Genomic DNA, 27,938 nt, shown 5'->3' on the forward strand with positions numbered 1-27,938 from the left:
ACACACACAGACACACTGACACACACAGACACACTGACACACACACCGACACACACACACACTGACACACACAGACACACTCTGACACACACAGACACACTGACACACACACACACACTGACACACACACCGACACACACACCGACACACACACCGACACACACACCGACACACACACCGACACACACACACACACTGACACACACACACACTGACACACACAGACACACTCTGACACACACACACACACTGACACACACAGACACACTCTGACACACACAGACACACTGACACACACAGACACACTGACACACACACACACACACACACTGACACACACACTGACACACACACTGACACACACACCGACACACACACCGACACACACACCGACACACACACCGACACACACACCGACACACACACTGACACACACACACACAGACACACTGACACACTGACACACACACCGACACACACACACACACACCGACACACAGACACACTGACACACACACTGACACACACACACCGACACACACACACACACACCAACACACACACCGACACACACACCGACACACACACCGACACACAGACACACCGACACACAGACACACTGACACATTGACACACACACCGACACACACACACACACACACCGACACACACACCGACACACAGACACACTGACACACTGACACACTGACACACTGACACACACACACACTGACACACACACACCGACACACACACACACACACACAGACACACCGACACACACACACACACAGACACACAGACACACTGACACACACACCGACACACACACACACACACAGACACACCGACACACACACACACACACCGACACACACACCAACACACACACCGACACACACACCGACACACAGACACACTGACACACTGACACACACACTGACACACACACACCGACACACACACACACACACACACACCGACACACACACCGACACACACACCGACACACAGACACACACACACACACACACACACACAGACACACTGACACACACACACACACACAGACACACACACTGACACACACACTGACACACACACTGACACACACACACCGACACACACACACCGACACACACACACCGACACACACACACACACACACAGACACACACACTGACACACACACTGACACACACACTGACACACACACACCGACACACACACACACACACCCCGACACACACACCGACACACACACCGACACACACACTGACACACAGACACACTGACACACAGACACACTGACACACTGACACACACACACACCGACACACACACCGACACACACACCGACACACACACACACTGACACACACACCGACACACACACACACTGACACACACACTGACACATACACACACACTGACACACACACACACACTGACACACACACACACTGACACACACACACACTGACACACACTGACACACACACACTGACACACACACCGACACACACACACACACACCCCGACACACACACCGACACACACACCGACACACACACTGACACACAGACACACTGACACACAGACACACTGACACACTGACACACACACACACCGACACACACACCGACACACACACCGACACACACACACACTGACACACACACCGACACACACACACACTGACACACACACTGACACATACACACACACTGACACACACACACACACTGACACACACACACACTGACACACACACACACTGACACACACTGACACACACACCGACACACACACCGACACACACACCGACACACACCGACACACAGACACACTGACACACTGACACACTGACACACACACCGACACACACACACACACACCGACACACAGACACACTGACACACACACTGACACACACACACCGACACACACACACACACACACCAACACACACACCGACACACACACCGACACACACACCGACACACACACCGACACACACACCGACACACTGACACACTGACACACACACACACTGACACACTGACACACACACCGACACACACACACACACAGACACACAGACACACTGACACACTGACACACACACCGACACACACACACACACACAGACACACCGACACACACACACACACACAGACACACACACTGACACACACACACACTGACACACACACACACTGACACACACACACTGACACACACAGACACACTGACACACACACCGACACACACACCGACACACACACACACTGACACACACACTGACACACACACACACACTGACACACACACACACACACAGACACACTGACACACACACACTGACACACACAGACACACTGACACACACAGACACTGACACACACACACACTGACACACACACCGACACACACACCGACACACACACACACTGACACACACACTGACACACACACACACACTGACACACACACACACACACACACTGACACACACAGACACACTGACACACACACACTGACACACACACCGACACACACACACCTCACACACACACACCGACACACACACACACCGACACACACACACACCGACACACACACACACACACACAGACACACAGACACACCGACACACACACACACACTGACACACACAGACACACTGACACACAGACACACTGACACACTGACACACACACACCGACACACACACCGACACACACACCGACACACACACACACTGACACACACACCGACACACACACCGACACACACACCGACACACACACACACCCACACACTGACACACACACACTGACACACACACACACACTGACACACACACACACCGACACACACACCTCACACACACACACACACTGACACACACACCGACACACACACACACACTGACACACACAGACACACTGACACACACACACTGACACACACACCGACACACACACACACACACAGACACACACAGACACACTGACACACACACACTGACACACACACCGACACACACACACGCTGACACACACACTGACACACACACACACACACTGACACACTGACACACACACACAGACACACTGACACACACACCGACACACACACCGACACACACACCGACACACACACCGACACACACACACACTGACACACACACACACTGACACACACAGACACACACAGACACACTGACACACACAGACACACTGACACACACACACACCTCACACACACACACACACACTGACACACACACCTCACACACACACACACACCGACACACACACACACACACAGACACACAGACACACCGACACACACACACACACACTGACACACACAGACACACTGTCACACACACACTGACACACACAGACACACTGACACACACACACTGACACACACACCGACACACACACCGACACACACACACACTGACACACACACTGACACACACACACACACTGACACACACACACCGACACACACACCTCACACACACACACACACTGACACACACACCTCACACACACACACACACTGACACACACAGACACACTGACACACACACACTGACACACACAGACACACTGACACACACACACTGACACACACAGACACACTGACACACACACACTGACACACACACCGACACACACACCGACACACACACCGACACACACACACACTGACACACACACAGACACACACAGACACACTGACACACACACCGACACACACACACACTGACACACACACTGACACACACACACACACACTGACACACACACCGACACACACACCTCACACACACACACACACTGACACACACACCTCACACACACACACACACTGACACACACACCTCACACACACACACACACTGACACACACACCTCACACACACACACACACCGACACACACACACACACACACACCGACACACACACCGACACACACACACTGACACACAGAGACACACACACACACACACCTCACTCACACACCTCACTCACACTCACCTCCCCTGGTCTTCCCATCATTGATCAGGAGGAGGACCCTCTGCTGTTCCCTCTTCCCTGGGCCGGGTTACTGGAGCCGATTGTAATTCCCCAATTTGCTCCCCAGCTGACACGAGCTCACCGAGCAGAGAGTGGGGATCAAACCTGGGGCCTCACAGGGCAGTGAGACAGGAGGCAGCCAATCACATCGGGCAGGGCACTGGACCACTGGGGGGAGTGAGGGGGGGACTCGACGGAGGCTCTTAAAGGTTCGGCCTTGTATCCCAATCTTTGACATAATGTTTGGCCCCCACTCACCCCACTACCCCACTAGAGACCAGTGTCAGTCACCAGCTGGCTTCTCTGTCCACCTCTCTCTCGAAACCACTCAACCCAGGCCGCCTCTCTCCATTTCGCCAAAAGCCTCCTCGTTGAACCTGTCTCTCCAAGGATGCTTTTGTTTCCTCCTCGATCTGTTCCATCCCTCCCTCATCCTCCCCCTCCCACCCACCCTCCCCCCCCCGGCCTCTTGTAAATCACCACAAGGCACTCTCCTAACTGAATTCGAGTCCTTTGGTGCCGATCCTTGGCTGGAAAAATTGCATGGCATGGCAGGGGCTGCTCAAGGAAGAGAGGAGAGGCTCCGCAAGACGACTCAAGGCAGGCTGCATCACCCCTCAGAACACAGGTAGGCCTCGGTGAGCACCTGACGCATTGGCATCGCTCAATCAAGGCCTGGTCAGCAGGCCCCACACTGGGGAATGGAGGCACATCAAGTTTGTAGAGAACATTGGAGAGAAGATGGAGCAAATGAGGAACTGGGTGTCTCTAAGCTCGGGTTTTAGCGAAAGGGAGAGGGAAAGAGTGAGAAAACGGTGCGGAGTCCACCTCGGAGGCCTGGAACATTCCATCTCCTTACCCATCAACCATCGAATCTCCTCGAATCAGCTTCAGGTTGGCAAAGAAGGACAGCGAGACAAGAGCAAAGGAATGTTTAATCTTCAGAAAACCGGTGATCGTCTCGATCAGCCCCAGGTTAGTCTCCAGCTTCACAGCAAGGTTGTCTGTTGAGAGGCAAAGTGGGCAAAACTGGGTGAGTTCTCCTCCTGTGCGCACCCGTCTGCTCCCTGCAGACGAGCCACGAGGACTGCCAGGGATAGAAGCACAACAACGTGCATTTCTATAGTGCCTTTAATCTGCCGCAAGGCGCTCCACAAAGTCTGGCTCCCTCTTCAGGTCCCAAACCATGGGTCACACCGGCCACTCAGCCAGGATGGGTCAGAGACACACCGTGTACCCCAATCTTGGAATGGACGGGGAGCACACACCGTGTACCCCAATCTTGGAACGGACGGGGAGTACACACCGTGTACCCCAATCTTGGAATGGACGGGGAGTACACACCGTGTACCCCAACCTTGGAATGGATGGGGAGCACACACCGTGTACCCCAATCTTGGAATGGATGGGGAGCACACACCGTGTACCCCAACCTTGGAATGGACGGGGAGTACACACCGTGTACCCCAATCTTGGAATGGACGGGGAGTACACACCGTGTACCCCAACCTTGGAATGGACGGGGAGCACACACCATGTACCCCAATCTTGGAATGGATGGGGAGCACACACCGTGTACACTCACCTTGGAATGGACGGGGAGTACACACCGTGTACCCCAATCTTGGAATGGACGGGGAGCACACACCGTGTACCCCAACCTTGGAATGGACGGGGAGTACACACCGTGTACCCCAATCTTGGAATGGACGGGGAGCACACACCGTGTACCCCAATCTTGGAATGGATGGGGAGCACACACCGTGTACCCCAATCTTGGAATGGATGGGGAGCACACACCGTGTACCCCAATCTTGGAATGGATGGGGAGCACACACCGTGTACCCTCACCTTGGAATGGACGGGGAGCACACACCGTGTACCCCAATCTTGGAATGGACGGGGAGCACACACCGTGTACCCTCACCTTGGAATGGACGGGGAGCACACACCATGTACCCCAACCTTGGAATGGACGGGGAGCACACACCGTGTACCCCAACCTTGGAATGGATGGGGAGCACACACCGTGTACCCCAACCTTGGAATGGATGGGGAGTACACACCGTGTACCCCAATCTTGGAATAGATGGGGAGCACACACCGTGTACCCCAATCTTGGAATAGATGGGGAGCACACCGTGTACCCCAATCTTGGAATGGATGGGGAGTACACACCGTGTACCCTCACCTTGGAATGGACGGGGAGCACACACCGTGTACCCCAACCTTGGAATGGATGGGGAGCACACACCGTGTACCCTCACCTTGGAATGGATGGGGAGTACACACCGTGTACCCTCACCTTGGAATGGACGGGGAGCACACACCGTGTACCCCAACCTTGGAATGGATGGGGAGCACACACCGTGTACCCCAATCTTGGAATAGATGGGGAGTACACACCGTGTACCCCAATCTTGGAATAGATGGGGAGTACACACGGTGTACCCCAACCTTGGAATGGACGGGGAGTACACACCGTGTACCCCAATCTTGGAATGGACGGGGAGTACACACCGTGTACCCCAATCTTGGAATGGACGGGGAGTACACACCGTGTACCCCAATCTTGGAATGGACGGGGAGCACACACCGTGTACCCCAATCTTGGAATGGACGGGGAGCACACACCGTGTACACTCACCATGTAACGGTGATATACCACATACTGCTTCTGGCCCGTCAACAACACGCACCTTACACAGACCACAAAACCCGCACCATCATTGGAAATGTGCGACCCACAAACCCCCCACCCTCCGACATCAGGCCAATACTGCGGACCACCGGATATAAGACCCCAGAAGGGTCAGCAGTGACCCAATCGCAGGGTCTATATTCAGGGCAGGATGGAGGAGCCCATTGCTGGGAGTGGGTGTGTTTTGGGGGGGGCGGGGGAAGGCTGTAGATCAGATCTCTGTTGGCTCCAGTTGATAGATCTGAACCCTCCCCCCCCCCACCCTTTAATGGTAGCTCCCGATACCCCCTCTCCCCTGGTGGGTGTTGGTACTTACTCCCTCCGCGGATGTTGATGATGAGGTTGCCCTCGATGACGGTGCATTCGGCCAGTTGCTGGGCGGCCGCCAACGAGTCGACCGTCTTGGTCCCCACATGACAAACCTTTGGGCAGTGACCTTTGCACTTACTGCAGACAATGCTGGGGGGGCAAAAGACGGGGGCGTCAGGACCACCATCAGCAAAACAAGCAGAGGGGTACTCGATAAAAGAGAGAGAGAGAGAGAGGGGGTAAGAGTGAGGGGCAAGAGAGAGAGAGAGAGAGAGTGAGGGGTAATAGAGAGAGAGGGGGGCAAGAGAGAGAGAGAGGGAAGAGAGAGTGAGGGGGTAAGAGTGAGGGGCAAGAGAGCGAGAGAGAGAGTGAGGGGTAATAGAGAGAGAGGTGCAAGAGAGAGGGTGAGGGGCACGAGGGAGGGTGAGGGGCATGAGGGAGGGTGAGGGGCAAGAGAGAGGGTGAGGGGCACGAGGGAGGGTGAGGGGCATGAGGGAGGGTGAGGGGCAAGAGAGAGGGTGAGGGGCAAGAGAGAGGGTGAGGGGCACGAGGGAGGGTGAGGGGCACGAGGGAGGGTGAGGGGCAAGAGGGAGGGTGAGGGGCAAGAGAGAGGGTGAGGGGCAAGAGAGAGGGTGAGGGGCAAGAGAGAGGGTGAGGGGCAAGAGAGAGGGTGAGGGGCATGAGAGAGAGTGAGGGGTAATAGAGAGAGGGAGAGAGATTTCACACTACGATTGAACTCATGGAGTGTAATTTCGAGAGAGACGGACAGAGAGCGACTGAGTGAGAAAGGACGAAAAGAGAGAGCAACAAACAGATAAACAGAGAGACAGAGAGAGGGAGGAAAACAAGAGGGAAGGGGAGGGGGAAGAGAAAGAGAGAGAGAAAGAGATAGAGATAGTGAGAGAGAGGTAAGGAAAGAGCAAGAGAGAGAGACAGATAGAGACAGAAATGTCAAAAAAGAAATAAAGGAGAACAAGAGAAAGAACAAAGGGAAAAATGGAGAGAGAGAAAGAAATGCGTCTGTAACAGAGAGCAGGCTCCAGGGGGAGAGACAGAGACAGAGGGAGAGAAACAGAAACAGAGAGAGGAGAAGAAAGATCAAGTGGACAGAGAGAGAGAGAGAGAATGTCAGAGACAGCAGGATTAGAGAGAGAGAGAGGGAGAGAGAGATAGATACCAAGACAGAGGGATTAGAGAGAGAGAGAATGTCAGAGACAGCGGGATTAGAGAGAGAGAGAGGGAGAGAGAGATAGATACCAAGACAGAGGGATGAGAGAGAGAGAGAAAGAGACTGACAGAGGGATTAGAGAGAGATACCAAGACAGAGACAGAAGGATTAGAGGGAGAGAGAGAGAGAGACCAAGATAGAGTCAGAGGGATTAGAGAGAGAGAGAGAGAGAGAGGGAGGGAGAGAGATACCAAGACAGAGTTGGGAACTTTGAATTGGGGAGAGATGATTCTAAACTTTAGGAATTAAAATAAATTCTGCAATTTAATGTAATCCCTTTAATAAAAGGTGAGCTCACACACTGGAAATTCTATTTTGCAAAAACTATGACTGTATTTCTGTCTGTTTATTAAAACTCCTGGAGTCACACTGATGGTGACACTGAGATTGAACCCAGGGGGAGTTTACAGTAAACACTGAGATTTTAAATATCAGCTCACCCAAACCCTTGTCAGAACAGACACAGGTACAGCACGGGTTAGATACAGAGTAAAGCTACCTCTACACTGTCCCATCAAACACTCCCAGGGCAGGTACAGCACGGGTTAGATACAGAGTAAAGCTCCCTCTACACTGTCCCATCAAACACTCCCAGGGCAGGTACAGGGTTAGATACAGAGTAAAGCTCCCTCTACACTGTCCCATCAAACACTCCCAGGGCAGGTACAGGGTTAGATACAGAGTAAAGCTCCCTCTACACTGTCCCATCAAACACTCCCGGGGCAGGTACAGGGTTAGATACAGAGTAAAGCTCCCTCTACACTGTCCCATCAAACACTCCCAGGGCAGGTACAGGGTTAGATACAGAGTAAAGCTCCCTCTACACTGTCCCATCAAACACTCCCAGGACAGGTACTGCACGGGTTAGATACAGAGTAAAGCTCCCTCTACACTGTCCCATCAAACACTCCCAGGGCAGGTACAGCATGGATTAGATACAGAGTAAAGCTCCCTCTACACTGTCCCATCAAACACTCCCAGGGCAGGTACAGGGTTAGATACAGAGTAAAGCTCCCTCTACACTTTTTTTTAAATTCATTCACGGGATGTGGGCATCGCTGGCGAGGCCAGCATTTATTGCCCATCCCTAATTGCCCCTTGAGAAGGTGGTGGTGAGCCGCCTTCTTGAACCGCTGCAGTCCGTGTGGTGAAGGTTCTCCCACAGTGCTGTTAGGGAGGGAGTTCCAGGATTTTGACCCAGCGACGATGAAGGAACGGCCGATATATTTCCAAGTCGGGATGGTGTGTGACTTGGAGGGGAACGTGCAGGTGGTGTTGTTCCCATGTGCCCGCTGCTCTTGTCCTTCTAGGTGGTAGAGGTCGCGGGTTTGGGAGGTGCTGTCGAAGAAGCCTTGGCGAGTTGCTGCAGTGCATCCTGTGGATGGTCCACACTGCAGCCACGGTGCGCCGGTGGTGAAGGGAGTGAATGTTCAAGGTGGTGGATGGGGTGCCAATCAAGCGGGCTGCTTTATCTTGGATGGTGTCGAGCTTCTTGAGTGTTGTTGGAGCTGCACTCATCCAGGCAAGTGGAGAGTATTCCATCACACTCCTGACTTGTGCCTTGTAGATGGTGGAAAGGCTTTGGGGAGTCAGGAGGTGAGTCACTCGCTGCAGAATACCCAGCCTCTGACCTGCTCTCGTAGCCACAGTATTTATATGGCTGGTCCAGTTAAGTTTCTGGTCAATGGTGACCCCCAGGATGTTGATGGTGGGGGATTCGGCGATGGTAATGCCGTTGAATGTCAGGGGGAGGTGGTTAGACTCTCTCTTGTTGGAGATGGTCATTGCCTGGCACTTATCTGGTGCGAATGTTACTTGCCACTTATGAGCCCAAGCCTGGATGTTGTCCAGGTCTTGCTGCATGCGGGCTCGGACTGCTTCATTATTTGAGCGGTTGCGAATGGAACTGAACACTGTGCAGTCATCAGCGAACATCCCCATTTCTGACCTTATGATGGAGGGAAGGTCATTGATGAAGCAGCTGAAGATGGTTGGGCCTAGGACACTGCCCTGAGGAACTCCTGCAGCAATGCCGTGGGGCTGAGATGATTGGCCTCCAACAACCACTACCATCTTCCTTTGTGCTAGGTATGACTCCAGCCACTGGAGAGTTTTTCCCCTGATTCCCATTGACTTCAATTTTACTAGGGCTCCTTGGTGCCACACTCGGTCAAATGCTGCCTTGATGTCAAGGGCAGTCACTCTCGACTCACCTCTGGAATTCAGCTCTTTTGTCCATGTTTGGACCAAGGCTGTAATGAGATCTGGAGCCGAGTGGTCCTGGCGGAACCCAAACTGAGCATTGGTGAGCAGGTTATTGGTGAGTAAGTGCCGCTTGATAGCACTGTCGATGACACCTTCCATCACTTTGCTGATGATTGAGAATAGACTGATGGGGCGGTAATTGGCCGGATTGGATTTGTCCTGCTTTTTGTGGACAGGACATACCTGGGCAATTTTCCACATTGTCGGGTAGATGCCAGTGTTGTAGCTGTACTGGAACAGCTTGGCTAGAGGCGCAGCTAGTTCTGGAGCACAAGTCTTCAGCACTACAGCTGGGATGTTGTCGGGGCCCATAGCCTTTGCTGTATCCAGTGCACTCAGCCGTTTCTTGATATCACGTGGAGTGAATTGAATTGGCTGAAGACTGGCTTCCGTGATGGTGGGGATATCGGGAGGAGGCAGAGATGGATCATCCACTCGGCACTTCTGGCTGAAGATGGTTGCAAACGCTTCAGCCTTGTCTTTTGCACTCACGTGCTGGACTCCGCCATCATTGAGAATGGGGATGTTTGCAGAGCCTCCTCCTCCCGTTAGTTGTTTAATTGTCCACCACCATTCACGACTGGATGTGGCAGGACTGCAGAACTTTGATCTGATCCGTTGGTTGTGGAATCGCTTAGCTCTGTCTGTAGCATGTTGCTTCCGCTGTTGAGCATGCATGTAGTCCTGAGTTGTAGCTTCACCAGGTTGGCACCTCATTTTTAGGTACGCCTGGTGCTGCTCCTGGCATGCTCTTCTACACTCCTCGTTGAACCAGGGTTGATCCCCTGGCTTGTTGGTAATGGTAGAGTGAGGAATATGCCGGGCCACGAGGTTACAGATTGTGCTGGAATACAATTCTGCTGCTGCTGATGGCCCACAGCGCCTCATGGATGCCCAGTTTTGAGCTGCTAGATCTGTTCTGAATCTATCCCATTTAGCACGGTGGTAGTGCCACACAACACGTTGGATGGTGTCCTCGGTGCGAAGACGGGACTTCATCTCCACGAGGACTGTGCGGTGGTCACTCCTACCAATACTGTCATGGACAGATGCATTTAGCGACAGGTGGATTGGTGAGGACGAGGTCAAGTAAGTTTTTCCCTCGTGTTGGTTCGCTCACCACCTGCCGCAGGCCCAGTCTAGCAGCTATGTCCTTCAGGACTCGGCCAGTTCGGTCAGTAGTGGTGCTACCGAGCCACTCTTGGTGATGGACATTGAAGTCCCCCACCCAGAGTACATTTTGTGCCCTTGCTACCCTCAGTGCTTCCTCCAAGTGGTGCTCAACATGGAGGAGGACTGATTCATCAGCTGAGGGAGGACGGTAGGTGGTAATCAGCAGGAGGTTTCCTTGCCCATGTTTGACCTGATGCCATGAGATTTCTTGGGGTCCAGAGTCAATGTTGAGGACTCCCATGGCCACGCCCTCCTGACTGTATATCACTGTACCAACACCTCTGGTGGGTCTGTCCTGCCGGTGGGACAGGACATACCCAGGGATGGTGATGGAAGAGTCTGGGACGTTGGCTGAAAGGTATGATTCTGTGAGCTGTTGCTTGACTAGTCTGTGGGACAGCTCTCCCAATTTTGGCACAAGTCCCCAGATGTTAGTAAGGAGGACCTTGCAGGGTCGACTGGGCTTGGTGTTTTGCCGTTGTCGTGTCCGGTGCCTCGTGGTCCGTCCGGTTTTATTCTTATTATGACTTTTCGTAGCGAGATTTTACGACTGAGTGGCTTGCTAGGCCATTTCAGAGGGCAATTAAGAATCAACCACATTGCTGTGGGTCTGGAGTCACATATAGGCCAGACCGGGTAAGGACGGCAGGTTTCCTTCCCTAAAGGACATTAGTGAACCAGATGGGTTTTTACGACAATCCGGTAGTTTCATGGCCACCATTACTGATACTAGTATTTTAATTCCAGATTTTTATTTAATTAATTAATTAATTTGATTAATTGAATTTAATTAATTAATTGAATTTAAATTCGCCAGCTGCCGTGGCAGGATTTGAACTCATGACTCTGGATTTTCGTCCAGGCCTCTGGATTACTAGTTCAGTAACATAACCACGATGCTACCATACCCATGGTCCCATCAAACACTCCCGGGGCAGGGACAGCACGGGTTAGATACAGAGTAAAGCTCCCTCTACACTGTCCCATCAAACACTCCCAGGGCAGGTACAGCACGGGTTAGATACAGAGTAAAGCTCCCTCTACACTGTCCCATCAAACACTCCCAGGGCAGGTACAGGGTTAGATACAGAGTAAAGCTCCCTCTACACTGTCCCATCAAACACTCCCAGGGCAGGTACAGGGTTAGATACAGAGTAAAGCTCCCTCTACACTGTCCCATCAAACACTCCCAGGGCAGGTAAAGCACGGGTTAGATACAGAGTAAAGCTCCCTCTACACTGTCCCATCAAACACTCCCAGGGCAGGTACAGGGTTAGATACAGAGTAAAGCTCCCTCTACACTGTCCCATCAAACACTCCCAGGGTCAGGTACAGGGTTAGATACAGAGTAAAGCTCCCTCTACACTGTCCCATCAAACACTCCCAGGGCAGGTACAGCACGGGTTAGATACAGAGTAAAGCTCCCTCTACACTGTCCCATCAAACACTCCCAGGGCAGGTACAGGGTTAGATACAGAGTAAAGCTCCCTCTACACTGTCCCATCAAACACTCCCAGGGCAGGTACAGGGTTAGATACAGAGTAAAGCTCCCTCTACACTGTCCCATCAAACACTCCCAGGGCAGGTACAGGGTTAGATACAGAGTAAAGCTCACTCTACACTGTCCCATCAAACACTCCCAGGGCAGGTGTAGTCATGGACCGAGTACCTGCTGGTGTTCCTTGAATGTCCAGAGGGACACTCCGGCAGGCACTCCCCTTGGAAAACCACGAAGGGCAGCCAGTCCTTGGAGTTGTCGGAGGTCTTGTGGAGACTGGCACAGTATTCCTGGGTCACACAGCGCCAGCCCTCGTACTTGTAGGTCCTGTGCGGGCAGGTGGGCAGGCAGGTGTCGTTGTACCGGTAGTTACGGCAAACCAGGCACATCCGGTTATCCCCGGGGCGAAGGCAACCCCCGAGGCACTCCTTGTGGCAGCACTCGCCGGTGCTGGTACAGCTTCGGTCCAGGCACTTACTGGGACAGACTGTTAAAAATAAGACAAGCACACCTTCACTACCACCCCGGCAAAAAACATCAGTGATCCAATTAACCAGCAAATAAACAAGAACGTTTGTGAGTAATACTGTCCCATCAAACACTCCCAGGGCAGGTACAGGGTTAGATACAGAGTAAAGCTCCCTCTACACTGTCCCATCAAACACTCCCAAGGCAGGTACAGCACGGGTTAGATACAGAGTAAAGCTCCCTCTACACTGTCCCATCAAACACTCCCAGGGCAGGTACAGGGTTAGATACAGAGTAAAGCTCCCTCTACACTGTCCCATCAAACACTCCCAGGGCAGGTACAGCACGGGTTAGATACAGAGTAAAGCTCCCTCTACACTGTCCCATCAAACACTCCCAGGGCAGGTACAGCACGGGTTAGATACAGAGTAAAGCTCCCTCTACACTGTCCCATCAAACACTCCCAGGGCAGGTACAGGGTTAGATACAGAGTAAAGCTCCCTCTACACTGTCCCATCAAACACTCCCAGGGCAGGTACAGCACGGGTTAGATACAGAGTAAAGCTCCCTCTACACCGTCCCATCAAACACTCCCAGGGCAGGTACAGCACGGGTTAGATACAGAGTGAAGCTCCCTCTACACTGTCCCATCAAACACTCCCAGGGCAGGTACAGCACGGGTTAGATACAGAGTAAAGCTCCCTCTACACTGTCCCAACAAACACTCCCAGGGCAGGTACAGCACGGGTTAGATACAGAGTAAAGCTCCCTCTACACTGTCCCAACAAACACTCCCAGGGCAGGTACAGCACGGGTTAGATACAGAGTAAAGCTCCCTCTACACTGTCCCAACAAACACTCCCAGGGCAGGTACAGCATGGGTTAGATACAGAGTAAAGCTCCCTCTACACTGTCCCAACAAACACTCCCAGGGCAGGTACAGCACGGGTTAGATACAGAGTAAAACTCCCTCTACACTGTCCCAACAAACACTCCCAGGGCAGGTACAGCACGGGTTAGATACAGAGTGAAGCTCCCTCTACACTGTCCCATCAAACACTCCCAGGGCAGGTACAGCACGGGTTAGATACAGAGTAAAGCTCCCTCTACACTGTCCCAACAAACACTCCCAGGGCAGGTACAGCACGGGTTAGATACAGAGTAAAGCTCCCTCTACACTGTCCCAACAAACACTCCCAGGGCAGGTACAGCACGGGTTAGATACAGAGTAAAGCTCCCTCTACACTGTCCCAACAAACACTCCCAGGGCAGGTACAGCATGGGTTAGATACAGAGTAAAGCTCCCTCTACACTGTCCCAACAAACACTCCCAGGGCAGGTACAGCACGGGTTAGATACAGAGTAAAACTCCCTCTACACTGTCCCAACAAACACTCCCAGGGCAGGTACAGCACGGGTTAGATACAGAGTAAAGCTCCCTCTACACTGTCCCATCAAACACTCCCATGGCAGGTACAGGGTTAGATACAGAGTAAAGCTCCCTCTACACTGTCCCGTCAAACACTCCCAGGGCAGGTACAGGGTTAGATACAGAGTAAAGCTCCCTCTACACTGTCCCATCAAACACTCCCAGGGCAGGTACAGGGTTAGATACAGAGTAAAACTCCCTCTACACTGTCCCATCAAACACTCCCAGGGCAGGTACAGGGTTAGATACAGATTAAAGCTCCCTCTACACTGTCCCATCAAACACTCCCAGGGCAGGTACAGGGTTAGATACAGAGTAAAGCTCCCTCTACACTGTCCCGTCAAACACTCCCAGGGCAGGTACAGGGTTAGATACAGAGTAAAGCTCCCTCTACACTGCCTCCCTCCCTTTTCCTTATAGGTTAGAACTATGAGGAAAGATTGAACAGGCTGGGGCTCTTTTCTCTGGAAAATAGGAAGCTGAGGGGTGACCTGATCGAGGTCTTTAAAATTATGAAGGGGTTCGATAGGGTAGACGTAGAGAAGATGTTTCCACTTGTGGGGGAGACCAGAACGAGGGGTCATAAATATAAGAGAGTCACTAATAAATCCAATCGGGAATTCAGGAGAAACTTCTTTACCCAGAGAGTGGTGAGAATGTGGAACTCACTCCCACATGGAGTGGTTGAGGTGAATAACATAGATGCATTTAAGGGGAAGCTCGATAAACACATGAGGGAGAAAGGGATAGAAGGATATTCTGATAGGGTGAGATGAAGAGGGGAGGGAGGAGGCTCGTGTGGAGCATAAACACCGGGATCGACCTGTTGGGCCGAATGGCCTGTTTCTGTGCTGTAAACCCACTGTGTTCCATGGGTTCATAACTGAAAAGATTCGAGTGTAAGTCGGCTGGAATCTGATCCTTGATCTAGCAGCTCGACGCAGCGCCCTTTGCTATCAGCTTTCAGTTGGGGTCTCGCCCTGCCCTGTGTTTGGAACTCTGCTCAAGGTGAGGTCGTCCGAGTCTGTTCGTGTTCGTTGATGTGTTTGTGGCAGGGGCTGGCCAGGCCTCTCAGGGGGAAGGAAACACACAGAACTGTTTGTAGGTAAACAAGAGAGCAGCTGCAGGCTGTTTCATGACTCCCACTCAGGCAGATCCCTGGTGTGATAACCCCTGAGGAACATAGGAAGAGGAGGAGGCCATTCAGCCCCTCGGGGTCTGTTCTGCCATTCAATTAGACCATGGCTGATCTGTATCTTAACTCCATTTTCCCGCCTTGGTTCCCTAACCCTTAATACCCAATAAAAATCGATCAATCTGAGTTTTGAAATTTCCAATTGAACTCCCGGCCTCAACAGCTTTTTGGGGGAGAGAGTTCCAGATTCCCACTCCCCTTTGTGTGAAGAAATGCTTCCTGACATCACCCCTGAACGGCCTGGCTCTAATTTTAAGGTTCTGCCCCCTTGTTCTGGACTCTCTCCCATCAGAGGAAATAGTTTCTCTCCATCGACCCTATCGAATCCTTTAATCATCTCAAACCCCTCGATTAGATCACCCTCTGCACTCGAGGGAATACAAGCCCGGTCTGTGCGACCTGTCCTCGTAATTTAACCCTCGAAGCCCCGGTCTCATTGTGGTGAATCCGCGCTGCACCCCCTCCAAGGCCGATATATCCTTCAGAAAATATTCCCATTTGTCTTTCTTTGATCCGAAGGCTGTAACTTCACACCTTCCCAAATTTATAGCCATGTGCTGCAGTTTTGCTCACTCTCTCCATCTGTCTGTGTCCCTTTGGAACTCCCTGCTCCCATCAACACAGCTTACTGTGCCTCCTAACTTAGTGTCATCTGCAAAACCTGGATATGTAACTCGCTAATCCTTCATCCACGTCCGAAATAAAAGCCGAGGACCAGAACAGATCCCACTTCTCACATTTTGCCAATCAGGAGAACATTCCCTTTATCCCCGATCTCTGTCACCGATCTCCCAACCAATTTGTAACCCAGATCACAAGATGGCCTCCAATTCCGTGCGCTCCCAATTTTTGCTGATAATCTCTCAGGTGCAACTTTATCAATTGCCTTCTGGAAGTCCATGTAGACAACGCCCATAGCCACTCCCCGATCCACCACACTTGTGATCTCCTCAGAAAATGCATCGAGATTAGCCTGATATGACCTACCTTTCACAACTAGCCTCCAACTCTCTCTGATTAGCTCAGATTTGTCCAAGTGCTCAGTCACTGTCCCTAATAATAGATTCCAGGGAGTATTGGAAAACGGAAGGGGACAGTGTAGAGGGAGCTTTACTCTGTATCTAACCCTGTACCTGCTCTGGGAGTGTTTGATGGGACAGTGTAGAGGGAGCTTTACTCTGTATCTAACCCTGTACCTGCCCTGGGAGTGTTTGATGGGACAGTGTAGAGGGAGCTTTACTCTGTATCTAACCCTGTACCTGCCCTGGGAGTGTTTGATGGGACAGTGTAGAGGGAGCTTTACTCTGTATCTAACACTGTACCTGCTCTGGGAGTGTTTGATGGGACAGTGTAGAGGGAGCTTTACTCTGTATCTAACCCGTGCTGTACCTGCCCTGGGAGTGTTTGATGGGACAGTGTAGAGGGAGCTTTACTCTGTATCTAACCCGTGCTGTACCTGCCCTGGGAGTGTTTGATGGGACAGTGTAGAGGGAGCTTTACTCTGTATCTAACCCGTGCTGTACCTGCTCTGGGAGTGTTTGATGGGACAGTGTAGAGGGAGCTTTACTCTGTATCTAACCCGTGCTGTACCTGCCCTGGGAGTGTTTGATGGGACAGTGTAGAGTGAGCTTTACTCTGTATCTAACCCGTGCTGTACCTGCCCTGGGAGTGTTTGACGGGACAGTGTAGAGGGAGCTTTACTCTGTATCTAACCCTGTACCTGCCCTGGGAGTGTTTGATGGGACAGTGTAGAGGGAGCTTTACTCTGTATCTAACCCTGTACCTGCCCTGGGAGTGTTTGATGGGACAGTGTAGAGGGAGCTTTACTCTGTATCTAACCCTGTACCTGCCCTGGGAGTGTTTGATGGGACAGTGTAGAGGGAGCTTTACTCTGTATCTAACCCGTGCTGTACCTGCCCTGGGAGTGTTTGATGGGACAGTGTAGAGGGAGCTTTACTCTGTATCTAACCCGTGCTGTACCTGCCCTGGGAGTGTTTGACGGGACAGTGTAGAGGGAGCTTTACTCTGTATCTAACCCGTGCTGTACCTGCCCCGGGAGTGTTTGATGGGACAGTGTAGAGGGAGCTTTACTCTGTATCTAACCCTGTACCTGCCCTGAGAGTGTTTGATGGGACAGTGTAGAGGGAGCTTTACTCTGTATCTAACCCGTGCTGTACCTGCCCTGGGAGTGTTTGACGGGACAGTGTAGAGGGAGCTTTACTCTGAATCTAACCCGTGCTGTACCTGCCCCGGGAGTGTTTGATGGGACAGTGTAGAGGGAGCTTTACTCTGTATCTAACCCGTGCTGTACCTGCCCTGGGAGTGTTTGACGGGACAGTGTAGAGGGAGCTTTACTCTGTATCTAACCCGTGCTGTACCTGCCCTGGGAGTGTTTGACGGGACAGTGTAGAGGGAGCTTTACTCTGTATCTAACCCGTGCTGTACCTGCCCTGGGAGTGTTTGATGGGACAGTGTAGAGGGAGCTTTACTCTGTATCTAACCCTGTACCTGCCCTGGGAGTGTTTGATGGGACAGTGTAGAGGGAGCTTTACTCTGTATCTAACCCGTGCTGTACCTGCCCTGGGAGTGTTTGATGGGACAGTGTAGAGGGAGCTTTACTCTGTATCTAACCCTGTACCTGCCCTGGGAGTGTTTGATGGGACAGTGTAGAGGGAGCTTTACTCTGTATCTAACCCTGTACCTGCCCTGGGAGTGTTTGATGGGACAGTGTAGAGGGAGCTTTACTCTGTATCTAACCCTGTACCTGCCCTGGGAGTGTTTGACGGGACAGTGGAGAATCACGTGTGTAGAACCCTGAGCTACCAGCAGGTGGCAGCTTCAACCCCAGGACCATTTCTAATGGGCCTCAATGAATTAATGGGAACGGTCAAATCCCAGATCATCACATCCCTGCACTGATCGAGTGGATTCGTCATTGGAAGGATATTATTGACCTTTGAGAGGCTACAAAAGGGACAAGAAAGAAAGAACTTGTATTTCTATCGTGCCTTTCACCACCTCGGGACGTCCCAAAGCACTTTACAGCCAATTGAATACTTTTTTGAAGTGTGGTCACTGTTGTAATGTGGGAAACGCAGCAGCCAATTTGCGCACAGCAAGATCCCACAAACAGCGATGTGATAATGACCCAGATCATCTGTTTTTTTAGTGATGTTGGTTGAGGGATAAATATCGGGGCCCAGGACACCGGGGAGAACTCCCCCCTGCTCTTCTTCCAATAGTGGCCGTGGGATCTTTTACATCCACCTGAGAGGGCAGACAGGGTTTAATGTCTCGTCCGAAAGACAGCACGTCCGACAGTGCGGCGCTCCCTCAGTACTGACCCTCCGACAGTGCGGCGCTCCCTCAGTACTGACCCTCCGACAGTGCGGCGCTCCCTCAGTACTGACCCTCCGACAGTGCGGCGCTCCCTCAGTACTGACCCTCCGACAGTGCAGCACTCCCTCAGTACTGACCCTCCGACAGTGCAGCACTCCCTCAGTACTGACCCTCCGACAGTGCAGCACTCCCTCGGTACTGACCCTCCGACAGTGCAGTGCTCCCTCAGTACTGACCCTCCGACGGTGCAGCGCTCCCTCAGTACTGACCCTCTGACAGTGCAGCGCTCCCTCAGTACTGACCCTCCGACAGTGCGGCGCTCCCTCAGTACTGACCCCCCGACAGTGCAGCGCTCCCTCAGTACTGACCCTCCGACAGTGCGGCGCTCCCTCAGTACCGACCCTCCGACAGTGCGGCGCTCCCTCAGTACCGACCCTCCGACAGTGCGGCGCTCCCTCAGTACTGACCCTCCGACAGTGCGGCGCTCCCTCAGTACCGACCCTCCGACAGTGCTGCGCTCCCTCAGTACTGACCCTCCGACAGTGCGGCGCTCCCTCAGTACTGACCCTCCGACAGTGCGGCGCTCCCTCAGTACTGACCCTCCGACAGTGCGGCACTCCCTCAGTACTGACCCTCCGACAGTGCGGCGCTCCCTCAGTACTGACCCCCCGACAGTGCAGCGCTCCCTCAGTACTGACCCTCCGACAGTGCGGCGCTCCCTCAGTACCGACCCTCCGACAGTGCGGCGCTCCCTCAGTACCGACCCTCCGACAGTGCGGCGCTCCCTCAGTACTGACCCTCCGACAGTGCAGCACTCCCTCAGTACTGACCCTCCGACGGTGCAGCACTCCCTCAGTACTGCACTGGGGAGTGTCAGCCTGGTTTCTGGGCTCAAATTTCTCGTGTGGGGACTTGAGGGATATGGAGGAGGTGGGGAGGTGGGATTGGGAGATATGGAGAAGGTGGGTAGGTGGGATTGGGGGATATGGAGAAGGTGGGTAGGTGGGATTGGGGGATATGGAGGAGGTGGGTAGGTGGGATTGGGAGATATGGAGAAGGTGGGTAGGTGGGATTGGGAGATATGGAGAAGGTGGGTAGGTGGGATTGGGGGATATGGAGGAAGTGGGGAGGTGGGATTGGGGGATATGGAGGAAGTGGGGAGGTGGGATTGGGAGATATGGAGGAAGTAGGGAGGTGGGATTGGGGGATATGGAGGAAGTGGGGAGGTGGGATTGGGGGATATGGAGGAAGTGGGGAGGTGGGATTGGGGGATATGGAGGAAGTGGGGAGGTGGGATTGGGGGATATGGAGGAAGTGAGGAGGTGGGATTGGGGGATATGGAGGAAGTGGGGAGGTGGGATTGGGGGATATGGAGGAAGTGAGGAGGTGGGATTGGGGGATATGGAGGAAGTGGGGAGGTGGGATTGGGGGATATGGAGGAAGTGAGGAGGTGGGATTGGGGGATATGGAGGAAGTGGGGAGGTGGGATTGGGAGATATGGAGGAAGTAGGGAGGTGGGATTGGGGGATATGGAGGAAGTGGGGAGGTGGGATTGGGGGATATGGAGGAAGTGGGGAGGTGGGATTGGGGGATATGGAGGAAGTGGGGAGGTGGGATTGGGGGATATGGAGGAAGTGGGGAGGTGGGATTGGGGGATATGGAGGAGGTGGGTAGGTGGGATTGGGGGATATGGAGGAAGTGGGGAGGTGGGATTGGGAGATATGGAGGAAGTAGGGAGGTGGGATTGGGGGATATGGAGGAAGTGGGGAGGTGGGATTGGGGGATATGGAGGAAGTGGGGAGGTGGGATTGGGGGATATGGAGGAAGTGGGGAGGTGGGATTGGGGGATATGGAGAAGGTGGGTAGGTGGGATTGGGGGATATGGAGGAAGTGGGGAGGTGGGATTGGGGGATATGGAGGAAGTGGGGAGGTGGGATTGGGGGATATGGAGGAAGTGGGGAGGTGGGATTGGGGGATATGGAGGAAGTGGGGAGGTGGGATTGGGGGATATGGAGGAAGTGGGGAGGTGGGATTGGGGGATATGGAGGAAGTGGGGAGGTGGGATTGGGGGATATGGAGAAGGTGGGTAGGTGGGATTGGGGGATATGGAGGAAGTGGGTAGGTGTGATTGGGAGATATGGAGGAGGTGGGTAGGTGGGATTGGGGGATATGGGGAGGTGGGTAGGTGGGATTTGGGAATTTGGGGAGGTGGGATTGGGGGATATGGGGAGGTGGGGAGGTGGGATTGGGGGATATGGGGAGGTGGGTAGGTGGGATTGAGGGATATGAAGGAGGTGGGTAGGTGGGATTTGGGAATTTGGGGAGGTGGGATTGGGGGATATGGGGAAGAGGGTAGGTGGGATTGGGGGATATGGAGGAAGTGGGGAGGTGGGATTGGGAGATATGGAGGAAGTGGGGAGGTGGGATTGGGGGATATGGAGGAAGTGGGGAGGTGGGATTGGGGATATGGAGGAAGTGGGGAGGTGGGATTGGGGGATATGGAGGAGGTGGGTAGGTGGGATTGGGGGATATGGGGAGGTGGGATTGGGGGATATGGAGGGAGTAGGTAGGTGGGATTGGGGGATATGGGGAGGTGGGTAGGTGGGATTGGGGGATATGGAGGAGTTGGGTAGGTGGGATTGGGGGATATGGGTAGGTGGGATTGGGGCATATGGAGGGAGTGGGTAGGTGGGATTGGGGGATATGGGGAGATGGGTAGGTGGGATTGGGGGATATGGAGGGAGTAGGTAGGTGGGATTGGGGGATATGGAGGGAGTAGGTAGGTGGGATTGGGGGATATGGAGGGAGTAGGTAGGTGGGATTGGGGGATATGGAGGGAGTAGGTAGGTGGGATTGGGGGATATGGGGAGATGGGTAGGTGGGATTGGGGGATATGGAGGGAGTAGGTAGGTGGGATTGGGGGATATGGCAGATTTGGGCCCAATTGCCATTTCCTGTTCCTCAAAATTGTTTGTGATTTGAAGGCTGAACATTCCCCAGGCTGTCGTCAGAGGGACAACAGGACAAGGATAGTTTCTCATCAATAATAGCAACATGTGTTTACACTAAATTCTGTCCGAACACTCTATGTACAAAACAAGGGCCCAGTTATATTTATCCAGAGTAACAGAGCAACATTCACTGCAGGTTAATCTTAACTGGATAGAAAGTCCATCCAGCCATCCTCGTCCCCAATCTTGGGGGCTCACTTTATCCCCCCTCTCACGCTCCTGTATCTGGGGGGTCTCTCTAACCCCTCCCTCACACTCCTCTCTCTAGGGGGGTCTCTCTAACCCCTCTCTCACACTCCTCTATCAAGGGGGTCTCTCTAACCCTCTCTCACACTCCTCTATCTGGGGGGTCTCTCTAACCCTCTCTCACACTCCTCTATCTGGGGGGGTCTCTCTAACCCCTCTCTCACACTCCTCTATCTGGGGGGTCTCTCTAACCCCTCTCTCACACGCCTCTATCTAGGGGGTCTCTCTAACCCCTCTCTCACACTCCTCTATCTAGGGGGTCTCTCTAACCCCTCTCTCACACTCCTGTATCTGGGGGGTCTCTCTAACCCCTCCCTCACACTCCTCTCTCAAGGGGGGTCTCTCTAACCCCTCTCTCACACTCCTCTATCTGGGGGGTCTCTCTAACCCCTCTCTCACACTCCTCTATCTAGGGGGTCTCTCTAACCCCTCTCTCACACTCCTCTATCTGGGGGGTCTCTCTAACCCCTCTCTCACACTCCTCTATCTAGGGGGTCTCTCTAACCCCTCTCTCACACTCCTCTATCTGGGGGGTCTCTCTAACCCCTCTCTCACACTCCTCTATCTAGGGGGTCTCTCTAACCCCTCTCTCACATCCTCTATCTAGGGGGTCTCTCTAACCCCTCTCTCACATCCTCTATCTAGGGGGTCTCTCTAACCCCTCTCTCACATCCTCTATCTAGGTGGTCTCTCTAACCCCTCTCTCACATCCTCTATCTAGGGGGTCTCTCTAACCCCTCTCTCACACTCCTCTATCTAGGGGGTCTCTCTAACCCCTCTCTCACACTCCTCTATCTGGGGGGTCTCTCTAACCCCTCTCTCACACTCCTCTATCTAGGGGGTCTCTCTAACCCCTCTCTCACACTCCTCTATCTAGGGGGTCTCTCTAACCCCTCTCTCACACTCCTCTATCTAGGAGGTCTCTCTAACCCCTCTCTCACACTCCTCTATCTAGGGGGTCTCTCTAACCCCTCTCTCACACTCCTCTATCTAGGGGGTCTCTCTAACCCCTCTCTCACACTCCAATCCTGGATTTTGCTACTCATTAATGTTATTTTTAACCCCTATTCCCTGGGATTTGACCCTTTCCATCAGAGGGAACAATTTGCCCAGCTCAGTTTTCATGAGGTTGGGTCAGGTCAACTGCGAGAATAAGCTCAGATTCTGGACACATTCCTCTTAAATTCCTGATATTCATTCTCATTTATCCCTACAGAAAGTCAGGCAACGCCTCGATTTTAAAATTCTCATCCTCGTCTTCAAATCTCTCCATGGCCCTCGCCCCTCTCCCTATCTCTGTAACCTCCTCCAGCCCTACAACCCTCCGAGATCTCTGCGCTCCTCCAATTCTGGCCTCTTGCGCATCCCCGATTTCCATCACTCCACCATTGGCGGCCGTGCCTTCAGCTGCCTGGGCCCTAAGCTCTGGAATTCCCTCCCTAAACCTCTCCGCCTCTCTCTCCTCCTTTAAGACGCTCCTTAAAACCTCCCTCTTTGACCGAGCTTTTGGTCACCTGTCCTAATATCTCCTTATGTGGCTCGGTGTCAAATTTTGTTTGATAATCGCTCCTGGGAAGCGCCTTGGGACGTTTTTACTACGTTAAAGGCACTGTATAAAAAAGATAACGACTTATTTGGCACAAATATTGGCCCCAGGACCCCGGGGAGAACTCCCCCTGCTCTTCTTCTCATGGTGACCCGTGGGAGTCACCTGAGAGGGGGCAGACGGGGCCTCGGTTTGAAGTCTCAGCCGAAAGGCCTCCTGCGACGACCCTACCTTTCTGGCAGTGAGTTGAGGTCCAACATCGGTAGTCCTGTTGACCGTTAAAATTGGTCTGGGCACATGGATTCCCATCGTCCATCGTTCCAGGACACACATCACCACATTCCTCCACTTGCTTATTCCCAAATATGTAAATGTTTTCGTCTGAATTCAGGAGCAGGGACCAGTCAATGGTCGAGAGATGACACAACTCTTGGTTCTTCTCAATTCGCACATCGCCTCGTATGATGTTGGTCAGTCTGTGCAGCCCGATCTCCCTCAAGTGAGGCATTTCGAAAATGACCATGGCGTAGTTGAAGAATAGACTAATACCCTTGATGACCGCCAAGTTGGGGAAGAGTTCCTTCAGACTCTCTATTCCGTAAACCCGGAAGAGCAGCAGGTAATCCGTGATCATTGTTAGCTTCGGGAAGCTCAGCCCCTGGAAGTCTTCCACCTTTGTGTTAAAGAGGAGCAGGATCTGTAGGTCGCCCTCGATTATGCTGCAGTTCTCCAGCTTCTGAAGCTGGGCGACGTCGTGTCGGATGTCCAAGCTCCCACAGACTAGGGGGGGAACGAAGAACACAGAGACATTAGCACAGGCTACAATATAAGAGGATGGAGGCTGAGAGCAGGGGAGGGAGGGAAAGGGAAAGAGAGAGAGAGAGAGAGAAGGGGAAAGAGAGAGAGATGGAAGGAATGGGAGAGAGAGAAGGAAAGAGAGAGAAGGGAAAAGAGAGAGAGATAGAAGGAATGGGAGTGAGAGAAGGAATGAGAGAGAAGGGAAAAGAGAGAGACAGAGAAGGAATGGGAGAGAGAGAAGGAAAGAGAGAGAAGGGAAAAGAGAAAGATAGAGAAGGAATGGGAGAGAGAGAAGGAACGAGAGAGAAGGGAAAAGAGAGAGAGATGGAAGGAATGGGAGAGAGAGAAGGAACGAGAGAGAAGGGAAAAGAGAAAGAGATGGAAGGAATAGGAGAGAGAGAAGGAACGAGAGAGAAGGGAAAAGAGAAAGAGATGGAAGGAATGGGAGAGAGAGAAGGAAAGAGAGAGAGAGAGAAGGGGAAAGAGAGAGAGATGGAAGGAATGGGAGAGAGAGAGAAAGAGCCACTAACCCACGGCCGACGCCTTGAACACTAGGAAGAGGGGATGGTAATTACTGGAACCCAGCTGGGATCCAGAAGGTTTGTGCCACGGGGGATGGGCTCATGGGGAAAAGGGGAGCGGAGGCGAAAATCCCGGGAATCACTCGAGGCACAGGAGCGATTGGGGGGAATTGGAGGGTGGGGTGAACTGAGATTGGCCAACCAGCTTCCCTCATCCTGTGATCTTGTTGAGATTAAATGGAATCGAGTGAGTCCGTGGGGGAGGGGGGGAATAGATCACAACATGGGTAAACATGATTTCCATCACCAAAATATTTTCCCACTTCTGTAAAGGGTCATTCAAGGAGAATAACAGGCCCACGGGACCTCCCATTTCAGGTTAACTGATGGATGGGCTGTTGATGATAGATTTACTGAGAGGAACATGTGGGTGAGACCACTGGCTGGCTGGTATTCTTTCTCCCACTGGAACAAGGAGTTTTATCAAATGCACAACCTTCACACAAGAGACAGTAAATCATCAGGTTCAGATCACTGTCACCCCCAATCGATCGGGAGTCAGTGATCAATATCACCAATAGATCGGGAGTCAGTGATCAATATCACCAATAGATCGGGAGTCAGTGATCAATATCACCAATCGATCAGGAGTCAGTGATCAATATCACCAATCGATCAGGAGTCAGTGATCAATATCACCAATCGATTAGGAGTCAGTGATCAATATCACCCCCAATCGATCGGGAGTCAGTGATCAATATCACCCCCAATCAATCGGGAGTCAGTGATCAATATCACCAATCGATCGGGAGTCAGTGATCAAATCACCAATCAATCGGGAGTCAGTGATCGATATCACCCTCAATCGATCGGGAGTCAGTGATCAATATCACCAATCGATCGGGAGTCAGTGATCAATATCACCAATCGATCAGGAGTCAGTGATCAATATCACCAATCGATCGGGAGACAGTGATCAATATCACCCCCAATTGATCGGGAGTCAGTGATCAATATCACCAATAGATCGGGAGTCAGTGATCAATATCACCAATCGATCGGGAGTCAGTGATCAATATCACCAATAAATCGGGAGTCAGTGATCGATATCACCAATCGATCGGGTGTCAGTGATCAATATCCCCAATCGATCGGGAGTCAGTGATCAATATCACCAATCGATCAGGAGTCAGTGATCAATATCATCCCCAATCAATCGGGAGTCAGTGATCAATATCACCCCCAATCGATCGGGTGTCAGTGATCAATATCACCAATAGATCGGGAGTCAGTGATCGATATCACCCCCAATCGATCAGGAGTCAGTGATCAATATCACCAATCGATCGGGAGTCAGTGATCAATATCACCCCCAATCGATCAGGAGTCAGTGATCGATATCACCAATCGATCGGGAGTCAGTGATCAATATCACCCCCAATCGATCAGGAGTCAGTGATCGATATCCCCAATCGATCGGGAGTCAGTGATCAATATCACCCCCAATCGATCGGGTGTCAGTGATCAATATCACCAATAGATCGGGAGTCAGTGATCGATATCACCCCCAATCGATCAGGAGTCAGTGATCAATATCACCAATCGATCGGGAGTCAGTGATCAATATCACCAATCAATCGGGAGTCAGTGATCAATATCACCAATCGATCAGGAGTCAGTGATCAATATCACCAATCAATCGGGAGTCAGTGATCAATATCACCAATCGATCAGGAGTCAGTGATCAATATCACCAATCAATCGGGAGTCAGTGATCAACATCACCAATCAATCGGGAGTCAGTGATCGATATCACCAAGCGATCTGGAGACAGTGATCAACATCACCCCCAATCGATCGGGAGTCAGTGATCAATATCACCAATCGATCGGGAGTCAGTGATCAATATCACCAATAGATTGGGAGTCAGTGATCAATATCACCAATCGATCGGGAGTCAGTGATCAATATCGCCAATCGATTGGGAGTCAGTGATCAATATCACCAATCGATCGGGTGTCAGTGATCAATATCCCCAATCGATCGGGAGTCAGTGATCAATATCACCAATCGATCGGGAGTCAGTGATCAATATCACCCTCAATCGATC

General features: G+C 52.3%; 1 protein-coding gene across 1 annotated transcript in view; it reads right to left on the reverse strand.

The window, feature by feature from the left end:
* LOC137306599 (insulin receptor-related protein-like) overlaps positions 1–27,938 on the reverse strand; it is a 66,544-nt gene that overhangs the window by 32,687 nt on the left and 5,919 nt on the right. Inside the window, exons 2-5 of the mRNA XM_067975898.1 lie at positions 24,741–25,289; positions 13,447–13,762; positions 7,119–7,261; positions 4,961–5,105 (exon numbers count right to left, since the gene is read on the reverse strand). Coding sequence (XP_067831999.1) covers positions 4,961–5,105; positions 7,119–7,261; positions 13,447–13,762; positions 24,741–25,289 — 1,153 coding nt within the window. The remainder of the gene's footprint in view (positions 1–4,960; positions 5,106–7,118; positions 7,262–13,446; positions 13,763–24,740; positions 25,290–27,938) is intronic.

This window comes from Heptranchias perlo, chromosome 44 (genome assembly GCF_035084215.1).
Source record: "Heptranchias perlo isolate sHepPer1 chromosome 44, sHepPer1.hap1, whole genome shotgun sequence".
NCBI classification, from domain to species: domain Eukaryota; kingdom Metazoa; phylum Chordata; class Chondrichthyes; order Hexanchiformes; family Hexanchidae; genus Heptranchias; species Heptranchias perlo.